Here is a 21,534-nt window from a genome sequence, read left to right on the forward strand (position 1 = left end):
AAAAGTTGAGTTATGATAACTTAATGTTGGGTTATTCCCAACCAAACTATTGTGTTAAATTATTTAACCCAAAAGTTGAGTTATGCTAACTCAATGTTGGTTGATTCATAACCCAACTATTGGGTTGAATTTATTTAACACAAAAGCTGAGTTATGCTCACTACAATGTTGGGTTATTCCAAACCCAACTATTGGGGTATTCCAAACCCAACTGTTGGGTTGCAAAATTTAGCGCTCCTTGACCGAACAGTTGGTTAAAAATCATACATTTTACTGCTGGTTTGTCCTACTCCTTCCCAACTACTGATCAAAATTATTTTTCCCATCCATCCATTTGTTACCGCTTATCCCTTTCGGGGTCGCAGGGGGGCGCTGGAGCCTATCTCAGCTACAATCGGGCAGTTTCGGTGTTATGACTTCACCTTTATCGTTCGTTTTTAAGCCAAAATGCGGCCGTTCTCCCTATTCTGTCTACACACTGTGTCTGCTTGTAAGTACTCTGTGATTGTGCGCTGCCGAACATGCTCCTCTGCTCGCAAACAGCACTGACACCGGTGCAGGACTGGTAATTTTTAGAGGCGGTATAGTATTGATAATGATTCATTGGTATCGCGGTACTATAGCGGTACTATACTACAAACCCTGTTTCCATATGAGTTGGGAAATTGTGTTAGATGTAAATATAAACGGAATACAATGATTTGCAAATCATTTTCAACCCATATTCAGTTGAATATGCCACAAAGACAACATATTTGATGTTCGAACTGATAAACTTTTTTTTTTTTTGCAAATGATCATTGACTTTAGAATTTGATGCCAGCAACACGTGACAAAGACATTGGGAAAGGTGGCAATACATACTGATAAAATTGAGGAATGCTCATCAAACACTTATTAGGAACATCCCACATGTGAACAGACAAATTGGGAACAGGTGGGTGCCATGATTGGGTATAAAAGTAGATTCCATGAAATGCTCAGTCATTCACAAACAAGGATGGGGCGACGGTCACCACTTTGTCAACAAATGCGTGAGCAAATTGTTGAACAGTTTAAGAAAAACCTTTCTCAACCAGCTATTGCAAGGAACTTAGAGATTTCACCATCTACGGTCTGTAATATCATCAAAGGGTTCAGAGAATCTGGAGAAATCACTGCACGTAAGCAGCTAAGCCCGTGACCTTCGATCCCTCAGGCTGTACTGCATCAACAAGCGACATCAGTGTGTAAAGGATATCACCACATATGCTCAGGAACACTTCAGAAACCCACTGTCAGTAAAGACAGTCGGTCGCTACATCTGTAAGTGCAAGTTAAAACTCTCCTATACAAGGCAAAAACTGTTTATCAACAACGCCGTCGGCTTTGCTGGGCCTGAGCTCATCTAAGATGGACTGATACAAAGTGGAAAAGTGTTCTGTGGTCTGACGAGTCCACATTTCAAATTGTTTTTTGGAAACTGTGGACGTCGTGTCCTCCGGACCAAAGAGGAAAAGAACCATCCGGATTGTTATTGGCGCAAAGTTGAAAAGCCAGCATCTGTGATGGTATGGGGGTGTATTAGTGCCCAAGACATGGGTAACTTACACATCTGTGAAGGTGTCATTAATGCATAAAGGTACATACAGGTTTTGGAGCAACATATGTTGCCATCCAAGCAACGTTACCATGGACGCCCCTGCTTATTTCAGCAAAACAATGCCAAGCCACGTGTTACATCAACGTGGCTTCATAGTAAAAGAGTGCGGGTACTAGACTGGCCTGCCTGTAGTCCAGACCTGTCTCCCATTGAAAATGTGTGGCATATTATGACGCCTAAAATACCACAACGGAGACCCCCGGACTGTTGAACAACTTAAGCTGTACATCAAGCAAGAATTCCACCTGAGAAGCTTCAACAATTAGTTTCTTCAGTTCCCAATCGTTTACTGAGTGTTATTAAAGGGAAAGGCCATGTAACACAGTGGTGAACATGCCCTTTCCCAACTACTTTGGCACATGTTGCAGCCATGAAATTCTAAGTTATTTATTATTTGCAAAAAAAAAAAAATAAAGTTTATGAGTTTGAACATCAAATATCTTGTCTTTGTAGTGCATTCAATTGAATATGGGTTGAAAAGGATTTGCAAATCATTGTATTCCGTTTATATTTACATCTAACACAATTTCCCAACTCATATGGAAACGGGGTTTGTAATACCGAAACCAATTAAACTCATAAGTTAAGGTACTAATGTACCTGATGGCTATCTTAAAATATAAGTTGAAGTTGAACTACGGCGCGTGCACATGTTTCAGTTTAAAAACAAAGAGGGACTTGACATGACAGGAAAAGCCTCAAACACTCGCCTTCTCTCCATTGGTACAGCAATATGATGTCAGGTGCGTCCTCTGTAATGACATGTGACCCCATGATGATGACATAGACTATATTAAACCCACTGATCACTGGCTGACACACATGTAAGTGTACAGTATATATTGTATCTATGCCGCAGGTCTGGTGCTGCACACATCGCACACTCAATGATGCATTTGTGTATGAATGGAAATGCTGCATGTAAGTGTGTGTGTGTGTGTGTGTGTGTGTGTGTGTGTGTGTGTGTGTGCGTGCGTGTGTGTGTACACGATTGTGGGCAATACCTAGAGACAGCTGAGACACTGAACCGTTCTGACATTTAATATTATTTTGCTGCCGGGGATGGAAAGTGAAAGAGGAGAAAAATCCATCGAGCGCAGGAGACAACGGTGACTGAAAGAGTACTAAGAGGTTTATTGTGGAAGAACGACGCGGGAGGAGAGAAAAAAACGGTCTGAGAGAAGAATCAGAGGGTAGACAGAAAAAAAAAAGCAAAAAGTGAAAGAGAGTGTACCACTGAAAGCGGAAATCAAGGTCTCGACCTTAAATACAACAAACAGGCTAGACCGAGGAGTCTAAATATAAAACACTAAGACAAAGACGTCCATCATAGGCTGGAGGCCCCATTCAAGGTGGTGGGCAGGAACATGTGGAGCAATTGCATTTGCACCAGTGGTTTTCAAATGTTTTATTACCAAGTACCACCTCAGAAAAAAAAAAATGTCTCTCCAAGTACCACCATAATAACCAACATTAAAAAACAGCAGCATAGTAGGCCTAATTATTAATTAAAAACAAGGAAAAAGTTTTAGTTAACAAGTATATTTAATATTTTTGGCCACTGTAACATTACACTCGTTTGAATAGTAACGCTTTTTTTTTTTTTTTACTTTTCCACTCTTTTATCTCTCCTGTTTGTTTTCTTTGTTTTGTTTTGTTCAAACTTTCATTCCAACGCGCCCTCATCTTTGCGTCCTGACGAGCCACAGGCGCTCTCTCTCCGCTGCGGGCGTGCCTCCTTGCGCCTGCAGACAATCTGTAATCTGCGCACCTGCCCGTGATGAACAAGCTGCCTTCATAAGCCTGATCAACCTGCCATCCCGCGCCGGAATATAGTCTTCTGTACCGTAAGCCGATACCCAGCTTTATGCTCTCTCTCTCTACGTTTCTCCCTCCGTTTTTCATTGTTTGTCCTTGTCGTCCTCCCCAGCAATCTGCCTTCGTCCCCGCATGATCGAGCTGTGCGCCTTGACTTCTCTTTTGGACTTTGGACTGCCACCCTCGATCCTCGACCCCTTGCATGGACTCGGACTCTGACGCCTCTCTCTCACCCTGGACCATCTGCCTACCCCATGGACTGCCTCGTTCCTTCGCTCTCACCAACATTTACGGTAAAACGCTCCAGTTAAATACTACACCTAGTCTTACACAATACACACTCTTGGATTTTGTCACACTCCATTTCCTTAGTTATTCTATTTAGTATTGTTTTATTATTATATATATATATATATACATAAGGTCTATATATATAATAATTATCAGAGCTACATAAGACAACCTCGTGTCTGTTGCCGTCATCTCTTCCTACAACGATAACAACTTCCTTGTAGCCTCTTTTTGCACTGCTCTCTAAAGCCTGAACAATGGAATTGATCAACTTGCCTTTTCAACAAAATTGGGGAACCTACCGGTTGTTGCTGGACACACGATGGATGCCTGGCGACCCTTCCAGTCGATGATGGTTAAGCTATATCTTATTCGGAATCCTAACACCAAGATATCTGCTGTAGGTTTTCCTCGGGTGTATCAGCAAATTGGAAGATGCTGGCAGCCGTTCAAAGTACCCCAAAGCTGCCACGAATGATTGGAGGATGCGGGCAGAGCTTGGACACTCCAGATTTTTGGGATTTTGGACCAAATCGCAAACTGGACAACATCTTGGAGACGCCGTCTGCTCTGCATTTGCATTTCGAGTGAAACGTTTTAAAATGTGTATTGTTTTCCCTGGCTGCAAGCGATGTGGCAAGGTCGTTACTTCCCAATGGTACTCGGGCTAAAACTGTTGGCATGTTTGGAACAAATGAATGACGTGCATTCAAGTAATACATTTAAAAATGTTCCTGCATAAAATTCTAACAATAAAAGTGTATTTTTGTCGAAATATTGAGGTATTTTTTAAACTTAGTTTAGAATGATGTCATTTACTGTGATTAATAATGATTAATCAAAATGCAAAAGTGTGATTATTCTGACTGAAAAATGTAATCATTTGACAACACTAAAAAGAGACAACAACTTCAGGGTGGCTTCTGAGTTTCATACTAAAATATAAATCGATATATACTGTACTGTACATATAAATATACTGTAAATTCTGGACTACTAGCCTCTACTTTTTTCCTACAATTTGATCCCTGCGGCTTATAAAACGGTGCGGCTAATTCATGGATTTTTCTTTGTTAAAGGCCATAACACAAATAGTTTTCATAAACCACAAGCAGAGATATTGAAAAGGTGTGTGATAGTTTGTGTTATGGCACCATCTTTTGGACGAGTTCGCTCACTGCAGGTCGTCTGCAGTATATCATTCTCTTTAGTGCTTTCAACCAGAAGTACAAGTGCCGTTCCGTCTACTAGTCGTCCATAGCGTTGCTACCTGTATGAATTCTTCATTCATCCCTCCAAGCAACGTTTGTAGGTTTTACAATATAACTAAAACTATTCATACTTACTCAACTTACTCAATGTTTGTAGGAGTGTTTACATGCATATGTGTACATGCTATCCTAATGTAATTTAGAAAGTGTTGTTAGCATTAGCTAATATACTAACCCGTTTATGAGTGTCTGTGTTAGTAATATGACCTTACAATGGCATTTTTTGGGGGGTTTTCACAAATTCCTCTGTAAATTTAACAAACTCTCACAGTGTAGTTATTGAGTCTGTTTCGCAGCTAGTGGGTCCATGATGATGACTTCTGTTTTGTTTGATCAGCCGCTTTACTGCTATGTTACAGGCAATTAAGGAATGTGAATAATCATTTACAAAATTTATTTGTGTAAATAACTAATTTCACAACATAAATGCATGCGAAAAAATATTTTTCTCTTGTGTAATTTATGGTTTATAATAGAGATAAATGCTTTAAAATGTAATATCGGAAATTATCGGTATCGGTTCGGAAATTATTGGTATCGGTTTCAGAAAGTAAAATGTCTGACTTTTTAAAACGCCGCTGTACGTAGTGGTACACGGGCGTAGGGAGAAGTACAGAGCGCCAATGAACCTTAAAGGCACTGCCTTTGCGCGTCGGTCCAATCACATAATATCTACGGCTTTTCACACACACAAGTGAATGCAACACATACTTGGTCAATAGCCATACAGGTCACACGGTGGGTGGCCGTATAAACAACTTTAACACTGTTACAAATATGCGCCACACTGTCAACCCACACCAAACAAGAATGACAAACACATTTCGGGAGAACATCCACACCGTAACACAACAGAACAAATACCCAGAACCCCCTTGCAGCACTAACTCTTTCCGGACGCTACAATATACACCCCCCAACCTCCTCATGCTCTCTCAGGGAGAGCATGTCCAAAATTCCAAGCTGCTGTTTTTTTTTTTTTAAATAATGCACTTTGTGACTCTAATAATAAATATGGCAGTGCCATGTTGGCATTTTTTTTTCCATAACTTGAGTTGATTTATTTGGAAAACCTTGTTACATTGTTTAATGCATCCAGCGGGGGCATCACAACAAAATTAGGCATAATAATGTGTTAATTCCATGACTGTATATATCGGTATCGGTTGATATCGGAATCGGTAATTAAGAGTTGGACAATATCGGAATATCGGATATCGGCAAAAAAGCCATTATCGGACATCTCTACTCGGAAGTGTACAAAAACAGGATGCAAAATTGGTCAGCACATATTGTAATCTGTCACTCTTAAAAGTTTAATTTAAAAAAGTGAGATTTTATTAATACTGTATTTTGTTTATGTTATTGTTCTCCTTGGTGTAATGTCTATTTATGTTGCCAGCTCTTCTATCCTTACTTGTTTACGTCCCCGTTGCTAGGAGCGCTGAGCTTACACACCAGACTCTTATTTATTTATTCGTGTCCCCACCTGCTGCCAACACTAATCATGCCCCGATATATGCCCGTCTTGCCAATCATTCGGCTGTGGTTCAATGTTCTCTCTACGCGACTGTTTGTGTCATTTGTACTAGTTATTTGCTATGGTTAATTTTTGATGTCTATCATTTGCTATGTAGGTTCAAACTAAGTTTTTGCTTCACACTTCTGAACGGCAAGGCACCTTTGTGTTTTGCCTTGTTTGTGGAACAACAAAATTAGGCATAATAATGTGTTGATTCCACGACTGTATACATCGGTATCGGTTGATATCAGAATCGGTAATTAAGAGTTGGACAATATCGGAATATTGGCAAAAAAGCCATTATCGGACATCTCTAGTTTATATGCCGGTGCACTCTGTAGTCCAGAAAACACAGTATAAATTAATCCTAAAATGGGTAAATTACAGAAACAATACATGCATGCATTAGAGCGGGCATTAAGTAAGTCCCATCTTAAAACTCATTTGTATACTCTAGCCTTTAAATAGCCCCCCTGTTAGACCAGTTGATCTGCCGTTTCTTTTCTTTTCTCCTCTGCTCCCCTTTTCCTTGAGGGGGGGGGGGGGGGGGGGCACAGGTCCGGTGGCCATGGATGAAGTGCTGGCTGTCCAGAGTCGGGACCCGGGGTGGACCGCTCGCCTGTGCATCGGCTGGGAACATCTCTGCGCTGCTGACCCGTCTCCGCTCGGGATGGTGTCCTGCTGGCCCCACTATGGACTGGACTCTTACTATTATGTTGGATCCACTATGGACTGGACTCTCACAATATTATGTCAGACCCACTCGACATCCATTGCTTTCGGTCTCCCCTAGAGGGGGGGGTTACCCACATATGCGGTCCTCTCCAAGGTTTCTCATAGTCATTCACATCGACGTCCCACTGGGGTGAGTTTTTCCTTGCCCGTATGTGGGCTTTGTACCGAGGATGTCGTTGTGGCTTGTGCAGCCCTTTGAGACACTTGTGATTTAGGGCTATATAAATAAAGATTGATTGATTGAAGTAAAGTGCAGCAGTGCGAGCTAAAGAAAAGCCATGGGTCGTTAACTCTTTGCCCAGCACAGCTCTTGATGCGCCAGGAATTGAGGTTTACACTATGTACTGCCCTACAGTCACAGTCCCACGACCTGGCATCCGTTACACTCAACCCTCTAAACCCCAGTAGCATCCGGGTCACGGCACCAATGCAAACACTGGCCAACGTGCACAGCTAAAACTGCATACGCTGACTTCCAACCACGGTCCACAAATGCCCTCTGATTGAGAGTTATTCCAACAGAGCTCGCCAGTGAACTAAAAGCCACGGAACATTTGAGCCAATCAGAAGCCTGAAAAAAAGCCATTTCTGTAAAAGGCACATTAACAGCAAACTGAACAAAACCACCCGCCCAAATCGCAAATGGACGGAAATAGAAGCGAGCTGGAGCGAACAAGTCGGTGTGAATCCTTGACAGTAACAGTGACAACCACAGAGTGGCAGTAAGAAAGCGCTCGTGCAGCCCTAAGACTGCAGTATGTGAGTGGGTGTGTGTATGTGTGTGTGTTGAATTCATTCAGCTTTATTCTTCTCCAGACGTCCTTGTAGCATTCTCCCCTGCCTCTCTTTAAGCGCAACGTCTTTTGTTTGCTGTGCTGCTGACGTCTTTTAATTTCACCTTTTTGTTTATCACTCTGTGCTCTGTGTTAGAGTGGTGTGTCTATGCCTCAATCCCCTGCATTCATTTACATTGCATTAAGAGCTACACCGGGCTCCCCGATGGTGCACTTAAGTCATGGCTAGCACTTTCCTGCTTGTTGCACTGAATTGTTCGACTAATAAATATAATAAATCCATATCATTTACGTTGCAAATGACAATTACAAAAACAATTTTTAATTCAAATAAATAGTGACAAGAATGCAAGTACTGCAATGTTAGAAAACCATTTACAAGAATAGTTGAAGGGTACTGTGTCACGGACCGGGCGCATTCTAATGCGCATTCATCTGAGGGCACCTCCAAGCGTGCACCTGCGCCGGTGAAATCAATCAGCAATCTGCACACCTGAAGCTGATGAGACGCCGGGGTTCTTAAGCCAGAGCTAACCTGCGTTCCGGGCCAGAACGTATAGCGACTTGTTCCCGTACAGTAAGCCGTCATATCTATAATAATAATAATAATAACTGGAATTTATATAGCGCTTTTCTAAGTACCCAAAGTCGCTTTACATGTAGAACCCATCAATCATTCACACCTGGTGGTGGTAAGCTACTTTCATAGCCACAGCTGCCCTAGGGTAGACTGATGGAAGCGTGGCTGCAATTTGCGCCAACAGCCCCTCCGACCACCACCTATCATTCATCATTCAATTCACCGGTGTGAGTGGCACCGGGAGCAAAGGGTGAAGTGTCCCACCCAAGGACACAATGGCAGCGATTTTTCGATGGTAAGAGGCGGGGAGCGAACCTGCAACCCTCAGGTTTCTGGCACGGTTGCTCTACCCACTACGCCATGCCGCCCCCCATATCTAGCTCTATGCTCATTCTCTCTCTGTGTGTGTTTTTTCCTCCCCCGTGTTCATTTGTCTCGTGTTCCCATGTCGTTCCAGCAGCATTCCTCCGTTCCCCGACGACGAGATGTGTGTCTCGTCTCCCTGTATTCCCCTCTGGTTCCCTGGCTGCCCCTTTTTGGATCTCGACCTCCCGCCTTAACACGGACTTTGGACGCCTCGCTCTTGCCCCTGATCCTCCTGCCTGTCTCTGGACCTTCGAGCCTGTCTTGCCATATCTTGGATTTCCGCACCTCGCTCAACACTCTCGGTAACACTCAGTTAATCACTACACATAGTCGCACACCACACGTATTTGGATTAGTTAGACTAGGGGTCACCAACCTTTTTGAAACCAAGAGTTACTTCTTGGGTACTGATTACTGGCTACCAGTTTGATACACACTAATAAATTGCCAGAAATAGCCAATTTGCTCAATTTACCTTTAACTCTATGTTATTATTAATAATTAATGATATTTATCTTTGTGGAAACACTGATGATCATCTTAATGATTTCTCACAATAAATATATATAGAAACAGATAAATATCAATATGCAACACTTTATTTTTATATTTTCTCTTAGTGCACATTTTTTAAATTGAACGAAAAATTAAATTAAAAAAAGAATTTATGGAACATCATTAATAATTTTTCCTGATTAAGATTAATTTTAGAATTTTGATGACATGTTTTAAATAGGTTAAATTCCAATCTGCACTTTGTTAGAATATATAACAAATTGGACCAAGCTATATTTCTAACAAAGACAAATCATTATTTCTTCTAGATTTTCCAGAACAAACATTTTAAAAGAAATTCAAAAGACTTTGAAATAAGATTTAAATTTGATTCTACAGATTTTCTAGATTTGCCAGGATATATTTTTTTTAATTTTAATCATAATAAGTTTGAAGAAATATTTCACAAATAGTCTTCGTTGAAAAAACCGAAGCTAAAATGAAGAATTAAATTATAATGTATTTATTATTCTTTACAATAATAATAAAAAAAAAATACTTGATCATTGATTTAAATTGTCAGGAAAGAAGAGGAAGGAATTTAAAAGGTATAAAGGTATATGTGTTTAAAAATACTAAAATAATTTTTAAGGTTGTATTTTTTCTCTAAAATTGTCTTTCTGAAAGTTATAAGAAGCAAAGTAAACTAAAAAAAGAATTTATTTAAACAAGTGAAGACCAAGTTTTAAAATATTTTCTTGGATTTTCAAATTCTATTTGAGTTTTGTCTCTCTTAGAATTAAAAACGTCGAGCAAAGCGAGACCAGCTTGCTAGTAAATTAATAATATTTAAAAAATAGAGGCAGCTCACTGGTAAGTGCTGCTATTTGACCTATTTTTAGAACAGGCCAGCGGGCGACTCATCTGGTCCTAACGGGCCTAGCTCAAGTATTAGCTAGAAAGTAATAACCTATTCATTAGGGCATGAGCAGACTCTTTTTCCTGAGGAAGCTCAGGTCCTTTAATGTGTGTTGGAGATCTTTTATCAGTCTGTTGTGGCCAGTGCCCTGTACTTTGCAGTGGTTTGTTGGGGGAGCAGCACCAGCAAAAGGGATTTAAACCGGATTGACAAACTGATCCGGAATGCCGGCCAAACTATTGGCACGCAGTTGGAGGCGTTTGTGTCAGTGAGGGACAGGAGGACACTGGACAAACTGCTGGCCATCATGGACAATCCTGCCCACCCACTCCACCAGACAACTGAGAGACAGCGGAGCTCATACTCCAACAGGCTTCTTCAGCTTCATTCCCACAGTGTTCGATTCAAGAACTCCTTCATTCCGCACTCCATCCAGCTGTATAATCACTCGCCATACAGCAATAGATGATATCTGTCTATTACCTGACAACTTCTATGTTAGCTACCTCTCTTTGTTTATAATGTAGATTTTCTGCTTGATCTACTCTCTATTTTATGCTGCAGCTGTTACATATACTGTAATATTGTACATGGTAATTGTTATGTATTGTATATATTATATAAAAACATGGTAACACTTTAGTATGGGGAACATATTGTAAGTAACAAAGACTAAATTTAGAGTTATTTGGACACTAGGGGAACATATTCTAAGTTAGAGTTATTTGGACACTAGGGGAGCATATTCTAAGTAACAAATACTTTATTTAGAGTTATTTGGTTAGGGTTAGGGTTAAGGTTAGGGTTAGGGGGTAAGGGTTAGGGTTAGGGTTAGTAACTGTGAATATGTTCCCGATACTAAAGTGTTACCGGCTTGCTGGTTGTATAATAAGGCATGCAGAATAAGGCATTAATAAGTACTTAATAATAACTAATTGAGAGCCAATGTGTTACTAATTTGCATGTTAATAAGAAACTAATTAATGGTGAATATGTTACCCATACTAAAGTGTTACCAAACATATAATGTAATAATATATCAGTATATGTCATGTACTGTATATATAATATGTAAATATTACATATATGTTATATTTTATATTCCTACTACGGTCCATTTTTAGTCTACTTTATATCTGCATTATCCTTTCCAACCTTACACTTTCCATCCTTTGTAACTGACCTACTGTGTGGAACAATTTCCCTTGTGGATCATTAAAGTTTGTCTAAGTCTAAGGCTTAGTTTATTATTGTAGCCCATTGCATGTTGAATAAAATACTACAACAAACAAGGTAGTGTCAGAAAAATTGTATGTAAATTTTTAAAGAACTTTCCGTTCCCTGAGTTCCCAATGAACAGACAAGAGGCTGTCTTTGTTACACCAAGCAAAGGCTTGGAAAATTCCATTGCGTACACCACCTCAATAATTGTGCTCTAGACGTTGCATTGCTGCAACATCAACGTAACACCCATCAGACATCCGACTGTTCCCACCCCCACGTCCCTCAATTCGCCATATTCCTAACAATGCTAAACTGTAAACTATGGTCAACCTGCACTTCAATGCAGTTTCTATGCCGCTAGACAAAGCTCAAACAAAATCTTGTTGTCATGTATGACTTCAGTGTTTTTATGACAATGACAATAAAGGAATTGATTGATTGATTGATTACCCCCATCAAGGTAATCGAAGACCTGCTCAAGCTGAATCTCGTACCAGCCCAAGCCAGAAGCATCTTTTTCTTTTGTGTTAATGTGACCGAAAACAATGACTGTTTACATACTCCCCATTCCTTTAGAAACAGATGTTGTTATGTAAACAGGGAAAGTCCAAATAAAAAGAGCATGGGTGACACTGTAAGAGGTTACAGGTCCACACGTTTCTCCTCAATTGAGCAAAATTGAATTCTGCCTCTGTTTGATTCTTTGTTTCTTGTCTTGTTTAATAGATGTCATCAGCGTTTGAACCTGGCAGATAGATTGGATGAATAGTGGGATGCTTATATATTACTTATAATAAAAAAATGTATTTATATAGCAGTTTTCTAGACACTCAAAGTGCTGTACAAAGGACTGAGAACTATCATTCATTCACTCCACCTTGATGGGGGTAATCAATCAATCAATCAATTCCTTTATTGTCATTGTCATAAAAACACTGAAGTCATACATGACAACAAGATTTTGTTTGAGCTTTGTCTAGCGGCATAGAAACTGCATTGAAGTGCAGGTTGACCATAGTTTACAGTTTAGCATTGTTAGGAAGATGGCGAATTGAGGGACGTGGGGGTGGGAACAGTCGGATGTCTGATGGGTGTTACGTTGATGTTGCAGCAATGCGACGTCTAGAGCACAATTATTGAGGTGGTGAAGAGTGAGGTAATAAGATGGTCCGGGGCAGCAAAGGGGCAGGCTGTTCATTTAGCAGTCTCACTGCCTGGGGATACAGACTGTGAGACATTCTGGTGGTCCTGGCGCGAATCCATCTATACCTCCTTCCAGAGGGTAACAGGTTAAAGAGGCCATGTGCTGGGTGGTATCTGTCCTTCAGGATGTTGTGTACTTGCTTTAGGCAGCGCGTTGTGTACATGGCACTCATCTCCGGGAGTATCGTCCTTGTAAATTTCCTGGAGGGCCTGTTGGTTCGCTTTAGTGCAGCTAGCAAACCACACTAAAACGCTGTAAATGAGGACACTGCTGATGGCACAGTTGTAAAAGTTTACCATTGATTTCTGCGGAATGTTTGCGCATTTTAGTTTCCTCAAAAAAAAAAAGACATGGTAAGCTACATTTGTAGCCACAGCTGCCCTGACGGAAAAGTGGCTGCCAATTTGCACCTACTATGACCATCAGACAGTAGGACGGCGGGAGCTGGAATCTAACCAGGAACCATCAAGCTACTGGACAACCGCGCTACCATCCAAGCTACGCCGCCCACCACATTGTAATGGATTGCATTAATTCCACAGTTTCTCTTTCCCCCTCCAAAAAAAACCGCCTCTTGAATCACTCCTCTCAGCCCCCTTTAGAGGCCCCGTGCGCTGGCTGCAGTTCAAGTGGGATGCTCCCGCTCACAGCAGCAGGAATAACACGCAGCCCTCCAGTGGGGAATAGCCGAGGCCGGCACAAACAATGCAGGATGCGTACAAATCAGTGTCGCGCATCACAGAGGGAATTAAGCATTCAACCGCACGTATACGCTATCTGCGCGTCATTAACGTCATTTACACAGACTCATCCTCCTTTTGACATAGAAAATCCTGTGCAGCGTGAGCTATTTGTTACATTAAGGCTGGGGATGAGCTGTCAGGGAGAATCATGCAATTAATGCACGTGCATGTGTGAAATATGGCTTTTACCACCGACATGCTAATTTGCATGATCATGTTGAACCAATATTTACACACACATGGTAATCGTTCCTGAAACACAGCAGCTTGTGTGTGGATAATGACATGAAAAGGCCTGATAGTGATGGACGGATAACAGTGCTCGACCAGATACAGCAGATGGCACTGTTTTTCTTTCTTCTCCTTAATTTTGTATTGAATACACCCCGTCATCTTTGTTGCAGCGGTGTAGCGTGCAAGGACGGGCGTTGAAGAAGTGTCAAAAGATGGAGCTAACTGTTTTAATGACATTCAGACTTTACTTCAATCAATAACACCGGAAATGTGTCCCGTGAAAAACCGTCCGACCGGAACTCGAATAACTAAAGTTCCTTGGGTGAATAATGTAAACTCACTACACCGGTATGTTTTAGCGCTTTCATGGCGAAGTTACTGACAGATGTAAGGAAGAACTTTACACTGCTTTATATGAGAAATGGCAACAGCGGAGGATGAATGTCCCATAACAAGAAGATAGAGAAAAAGAAGAAGCGGATACAAAGGCGGACTCGCGCAATTTTTCCGAATTAATGCAGATCCCAAATACAGATCAGCAGGTATCAGAAGGAAAGAAAAGTTGCTTTTGCATAATATTGCGAAACAAAATGCCAGATAATGTGTCTTACCTTATACACACACCATAATAATATGTGTATGTTTAATGCACCAACAATTTTTCAAGCAGTGCGGCTTCAGAGCTTACCAAAGCCGTACTAAAACATGTTGATAGATTTTTGAGCTTTGTGTGTAATGTTCTATATTTTCAATGGAACATTTAAAATGTTGGTGTTGTTTACTTGACACATATTGCCATCATAGTGCAGCCTACACATATCTCTTATGTTTGACTGCCATCTACTGGTCACACTTATCATTACACCATGTACCAAATAAAATAGCTTGGAGGTGGATGAGTAGTGACCAAATTGTAAAAGTCAGTCGTAACATAAACTTGTAGCCTTATTCCTCATTAGTGTTTTTCTATACTGTACTAAAAAGTGTGTGTTTGCCATGACTCAGCACACTGAACTCGGCAACCCGAAACGTTGAAAGAGCCATATTGGACCAAAAATACAAAAAAAAAAAAAAAAAAAATCCTTCTGGAGCCACAAAAAATTAAAAGCCTTATATAAGTCTTATGATGAAGGCAACACATGGTGTAAGTGTTTATATTAGCTATTAAAGGCCTACTGAAACCCACTACTACCGACCACGCAGTCTGATAGTTTACATATCAATGATGAAATCTTAACATTGCAACACATGCCAATACGACCGGATTAGTTTACTAAAGTGCAATTTTAAATTTCGCGCAAAATATCTTGCTGAAAACGTCTCGGTATGATGACGTCAGCGCGTGACGTCGCGGATTGTAGAGGATATTTTGGGACAGCATGGTGGCCAGCTGATAAGTCGTCTGTTTTCATCGCAAAATTCCACAGTATTCTGGACATCTGTGTTGGTGAATCTTTTGCAATTTGTTCAATGAAAAATGGAGACAGCAAAGAAAAAAGCTGTAGGTGGGAAGCGGTGTATTGCGGCCGACTTCAGCAACACAAACACGGCCGGTGTTTCATTGTTTACATTCCCGAAAGATGACAGTCAAGCTTTACCATTGGCCTGTGGAGAACTGGGACAACAGAGACTCTTACCAGGAGGACTTTGAGTTGGATACGCAGACGCGGTACCGTGAGTACGCATGCAGCTGCGGCTTCCAAAAATTTGATCGCTTGCCCGTACGTGCGTGCCGCTATGTGCATGTCACGTACGGAACTTTGGGGACTTTGGGGAAATATATGTGCTGTATGAACTTTGGGGAGGTGAACGATACTTTGGGCTGTGGGATTGAGTGTGTTGTGCAGGTTTTTGAGTTGTATTGGCGGGTTATATGGACGGGAGGGGGAGGTGTTTGTTATGCGGGATTAATTTGTGGCATATTAAATATAAGCCTGGTTGTGTTGTGGCTAATAGAGTATATATATGTCTTGTGTTTATTAACTGTTTTAGTCATTCCCAGCTGAATATCAGGTCCCACCCGCCTCTCACAGCATCTTCCCTATCTGAATCGCTCCCACTGCCCTCTAGTCTTTCACTCTCACTTTCCTCATCCACAAATCTTTCATTCTCGCTCAAATTAATGGGGAAAATCGTCGCTTTCTCGGTCCGAGTCGCTCTCGCTGCTGGTGGCCATGATTGTAAACAATGTGCAGATGTGAGGAGCTCCACAACCTGTGACGTCACGCTACTCGTCTGCTACTTCCGGTACAGGCAAGGCTTTTTTATCAGCGACCAAAAGTTGCGAACTTTATCGTCGATGTTCTCTACTAAATCCTTTCAGTAAAAATATGGCAATATCCCAAAATGATCAAGTATGACACATAGAATGGACCTGCTATCCCCGTTTAAATAAGAAAATCGCATTTCAGTAGGCCTTTAATTATCAAAATGACGATGCTGACGCAAATCTTTGTTGATAGAAATGTTGAAATGTAATATTTATTCTACCAGTGTTTGTAACATTGGAAATAATTAGTAAAACGGAGGCTTCTCAGAGGGTGAGATAACTCCTCTAAATTACTGGCTTAGAATGGCCAAAGTTATAGATGTGTGTGTGTCCAAGTTAAAGGAAATGGCACGCTGTCTTCTTCTAATGGATTTATTACAATCTTTGCAAGATGGGTAACGTTTGCTGTGGTCTGGAACAACATGGCACACAAACAACTATCAGACATGCAGCCAATATTGCATACAGACATGCAAATATAAATTAAATACAGCGAGGACATAGGTAAAATAAATTAAATGAGCTCAAATATACCTACAAACGAGGCATAATGAAGCAATATGTACATACAGCTAGAGGCCTTAGTTGGCCACATGTGTGGACAGCACCTTTTAGCTCTTATTTCCAAAATTGTGTACATTCCTGAATTGGGGTCTTATGTCGACATATGGACACTTACACTGCTATCTGGTGGTGTCAGAAAAGTATAACATGCAATGGAATTTGGAAAAACAAAGTGCAAAAATACAACTTAGCATGTCACTACCCATGAAGTACACGTTTGTGTACTTATGGACTAAGTACATCATATAAAAAGATGATGTTTAGTTTTTATTCTAATTAGGGTCCAATAAGCTCAAATAGCAAAGAGAAATAAAAAAAGCATGTAAACAAACAGCTTGGGCCTTAAGAAGTTTTAAATAGCATGTTAGCATTGATTAGCTTGCAGTCATGCAGTGACCAAATATGCCTGATTCGCACTCCAACAAGTCAATAACATCAACACAGCTCACCTTTGTGCATTCACGCACAGCATAAAACGTTTGTTGGACAAGATGAGACAAAGAAGGAGTGGCATAAAACACGTCTTTCTGTCGCAGTGTCTGAGAAAGTTGTACATGTAAACAAACTGCGGTGCGTTCAAGGACCGCCGACATTAGTAGGACAAAACGCCGCTCGTCAAATCCTCTCATCAATATAAACGGTTTGATTTCTAACAATTACAAAGGTTTGCTCTCTTACGGAAACAATATTAAAACAAAGTTATATTTTTTTCCACTATCTTTTCCATTTTCATACATTTTTGACAAAACTCCAGGGAGCCACAAGGGCGGCGCTAAACAGCCGCATGCGGCTCGAGAGCCGCGGGTTGCCGACCCCCGGTCTACAGCAACAAGTGTGGCGACAAGGAACAATAATCCAATGTCCTTACCTGCTAGTTAAATGTGTATAATGTATGTTTTGCATTTTTTACACCGTATCTCACCCCTTACATTTGTATCTTCCTAATACACAATACAGAGGAAAAGAAACTTGGATATACTTTGGAGTAGACAGTGTACAGCATGTGGTCTAGTTTTCCAAGGAAGGGGATCCTACTCTGCTCTCCGAATGTTGCCTTACTTGTTGGAATGTACGTTTCCCTTAAATACCGTGTTTTCCGGACCATAGGGCGCACTGCGGATGAATTGTATATTTTTGATATTTTTTCATATATTAGGCGCACCGGATAATAGGGCGCATTAAATGAGTCATTTTATTTATTAATTTTTTTCTGAATGTAAAACACTTCCTTGTGGTCTACATAACATGTAATGGTAGTTCTTTGGTCAAAATGTTGCATGGATTATGTTTTACAGATCATCTTCAAGCCGCTTTCTGACAGTCGCTTCCGGATGCGCCGTTTTGTGGGCGGTCTTATTTACGTGGCTCACCTTCGGCAGCGTCTTCCCCCCGTCATCTTTGTTGCAGCGGTGTAGCGTGCAAGGACGGGGGTTGAAGAAGTGTCAAAAGATGGAGCTAACTGTTTTAATGACATTCAGACTTTACTTCAATCAATAACACCGGAAATGTGTCCCGTAAAAAAACGTCCGACCGGAACTCTAATAACTAAAGTTCCTTGGGTGAATAATGTAAACTCACTAGACCGGTATGTTTTAGCGCTTTCATGTCGAAGTTACTGACAGATGTAAGTAAGAACTTTACATTACTTTATATTAGAAATGGCAACAGCGGAGGATGAATGTCCCATAACAAGAAGATAGAGAAAAAGAAGAAGCTTATCGACTACGGTGTCGGCACGGATACAAAGGACGCAATTTTTCAGCATTTATGCAGATCTCAAATACAGATCAGCAGGTATCAGAAGGTAAGAAAAGTTGCTTTTGCATAATATTGCGAAACAAAATGCCAGATAATGTGTCTTACCTTATACACACACCATAATAATATGTGTATGTTTAATGCACCAACAATCCTTCAAGCGGTGCGGCTTCAGAGCTTACCAAAGTCGTACTAAAACATGTTGATAGATTTTGGAGCTTTGTGTGTAATGTTCTATATTTTCAATGGAACATTTAAAATGTTGGTGTTGTTTACTTGACACATATTGCCATCATAGTGCAGCCTACACTTATCTCTTATGTTTGACTGCCATCTACTGGTCACACTTATCATTACACCATGTACCAAATAAAATAGCTTGGAGGTGGATGAGCTCAAACAAACATATTCCTTACAATGGGTTATAAGGCGCACTGTCGATTTTTGAGGAAAAACAATGATTTTAAGTGCGCCGTAAAGTTCGGAAAATACGGTAACTGCAGCTGTGCAGTGACGTTACCCTCAACTCTTACCTTTCGGATGCCCTCCTTGGACTCCTCCACATTGTTCTCTGCGCCTCCCGTGCGGTTGATCATCCGCCACATCTGCGAGTACATGGGATCTCTCTCAAAAGGGTTCATGGCCTTGGAGCGCACTTGGTCGTACACGGCAGAGTCCAACACGGTGCCGTAAGGAAGCTCGGTCTGCTTGGACAGGTCCTGCAGGGACCTGAGATGAAAAAACAAGGACATACTGTCATGTACCTGTAAAATTAACTGGAGATAATTTTTTATTATAGACTATGGTAGCTTTGGGACACTTAAGTAAGTAACGTAGCAGCATCACATGTGGTTTTATAATTCCATATTTCTATTCCAACAAACTGTTAAAACATACCTATTATGCAACTTGTATTACCTATTGGTACCTGTTTTTGTGTATTTGAGATCTGTATAAGTCCTGGAAATTGTACATCAAACCTTGTAGGCATGGCAAGGATATCTTGCTTTCTGTTATACTTTCTCCTAAAGGTCCATTTGGAATGTGCCCAACTTATGATGTTTTTGTGTCGTCAATGTCATGATCTGTGGTCTGAATCATGTTTTTGTTATTTTCTGTTAGTTTAAGACTCCATAGTTCCTGTTTTTGTGCATCCTTGTTTGTTTTAGTTTCCATGACGACTGATTAGTTTCACCTGCCTCATTTGTTCGGGACACGCACTTACTCTAATCAGAGACTATTATTTAAGCCTGTCTTTGCCAGTTAGTCGTCCTGGCGTCGTTGATTGTTTCATGCTTAGTTCATGCTGCTCGTTTCTTGCCACAGTAAGTTTTGTTTGTTTCATGTCCATAGTTCAGGCTAAGTATTAGCGCATGTTTCCTGTTTTAAAGGGGAACATTATCACAATTTCAGAAGGGTTAAAACCATTAAAAATCAGTTCCCAGTGGCTTATTTTATTTTTTGAAGTTTTTTAAAAAATTTTACCCATCACGCATTATCCCTAAAAAAAGCTTCAAAGTGCCTGATTTTAACCATCGTTATATACACCCGTCAATTTTCCTGTGACGTCACACAGTGATGCCAATACAAACAAACATGGCAGAAAGAACAGCAAGGTATAGCGACATTAGCTCGGATTCAGACTCGGATTTCAGCGGCTTAAGCGATTCAACAGATTACGCATGTATTGAAACGGATGGTTGTAGTGTGGAGGCAGGTAGCGAAAACGAATTTGAAGAAGAAACTGAAGCTATTGAGCCATATCGGTTTGAACCGTATGCAAGCGAAACCGACGAAAACGACACGACAGCCAGCGAAACGGGAGAAAGCTAGGACAAATTCGGCGATCGCCTTCAAACCAACGATTGGTATGTGTTTGCTTGGCATTAAAGGAAACTAACAACTATGAACTAAGTTTACAGCATATGAAATACATTTGGCAACAACATGCACTTTGAGAGTGCAGACAGCCCATTTCAGGCGCGCTAAGAACATATATTTTTTCCACGATTTCAGCACTCAGGTTAACCATACCTGAATAGACACAAAATACTGCATTACACAAGACTACCCAAATGTACTCGAATGATTGAAAAAAATAAATGTTTTTAAGCTAAATTATTGGTAAACACAGTTTATGTATAATCATTTACGTAAAACCGCGAGTAATGAATAAAGTTTTCATCAGTTAATATATTCTGTAGACATACCCTCATCCGCTCTCTTTTCCTGAAAGCTGATCCGTCCAGTTTTGGAGTTGATGTCAGCATCTGCTTTGAGTGTCGCAGGATATCCACACATTCTTGCCATCTCTGTCGTAGCATAGCTTTCGTCGGTAAAGTGTGCGGAACAAACGACTGACCATTTCGTCGGCTTTCCCCACAGCCTCGTATTTTGAACACATTTCATCCAATTTCTTGCCACTTTCGCATCTTTGGGCCACTGGTGCAACTTGAATCCGTCCCTGTTCGTATTGTTACACCCTCCGACAACACACCGACAAAAGTGAGAAAATAGCGGATTGCTTCCGTGACGTCATCGCTCCGAGAGAGAATAATAGAAAGGCGTTTAATTCGCCAAAATTCACCCTTTTAGAGTTCGGAAATCGGTTTAAAAAATATATGGTCTTTTTTCTGCAACATCAAGGTATACAGGTAAAAGCCAGTAAATTAGAATATTTTGAAAAACTTGATTTATTTCAGTAATTGCATTCAAAAGGTGTAACTTGTACATTATATTTATTCATTGCACACAGACTGATGCATTCAAATGTTTATTTCATTTAATTTTGATGATTTGAAGTGGCAACAAATGAAAATCCAAAATTCCGTGTGTCACAAAATTAGAATATTACTTAAGGCTAATACAAAAAAGGGATTTTTAGAAATGTTGGCCAACTGAAAAGTATGAAAATGAAAAATATGAGCATGTACAATACTCAATACTTGGTTGGAGCTCCTTTTGCCTCAATTACTGCGTTAATGCGGCGTGGCATGGAGTCGATGAGTTTCTGGCACTGCTCAGGTGTTATGAGAGCCCAGGTTGCTCTGATAGTGGCCTTCAACTCTTCTGCGTTTTTGGGTCTGGCATTCTGCATCTTCCTTT

General features: G+C 40.7%; 1 protein-coding gene across 3 annotated transcripts in view; it reads right to left on the reverse strand.

Moving 5' to 3' along the window:
- The window catches only part of grid2 (glutamate receptor, ionotropic, delta 2), a 1,282,048-nt gene that overhangs the window by 170,871 nt on the left and 1,089,643 nt on the right, over positions 1–21,534 (reverse strand). For all 3 annotated transcript variants that reach the window (XM_061928893.1, XM_061928894.1, XM_061928896.1), the window contains exon 13: positions 18,963–19,158. In XM_061928893.1, the coding sequence (XP_061784877.1) occupies positions 18,963–19,158 (196 nt within the window). The remainder of the gene's footprint in view (positions 1–18,962; positions 19,159–21,534) is intronic.

Source organism: Nerophis lumbriciformis, linkage group LG33 (genome assembly GCF_033978685.3).
Source record: "Nerophis lumbriciformis linkage group LG33, RoL_Nlum_v2.1, whole genome shotgun sequence".
Lineage (NCBI taxonomy): Eukaryota > Metazoa > Chordata > Actinopteri > Syngnathiformes > Syngnathidae > Nerophis > Nerophis lumbriciformis.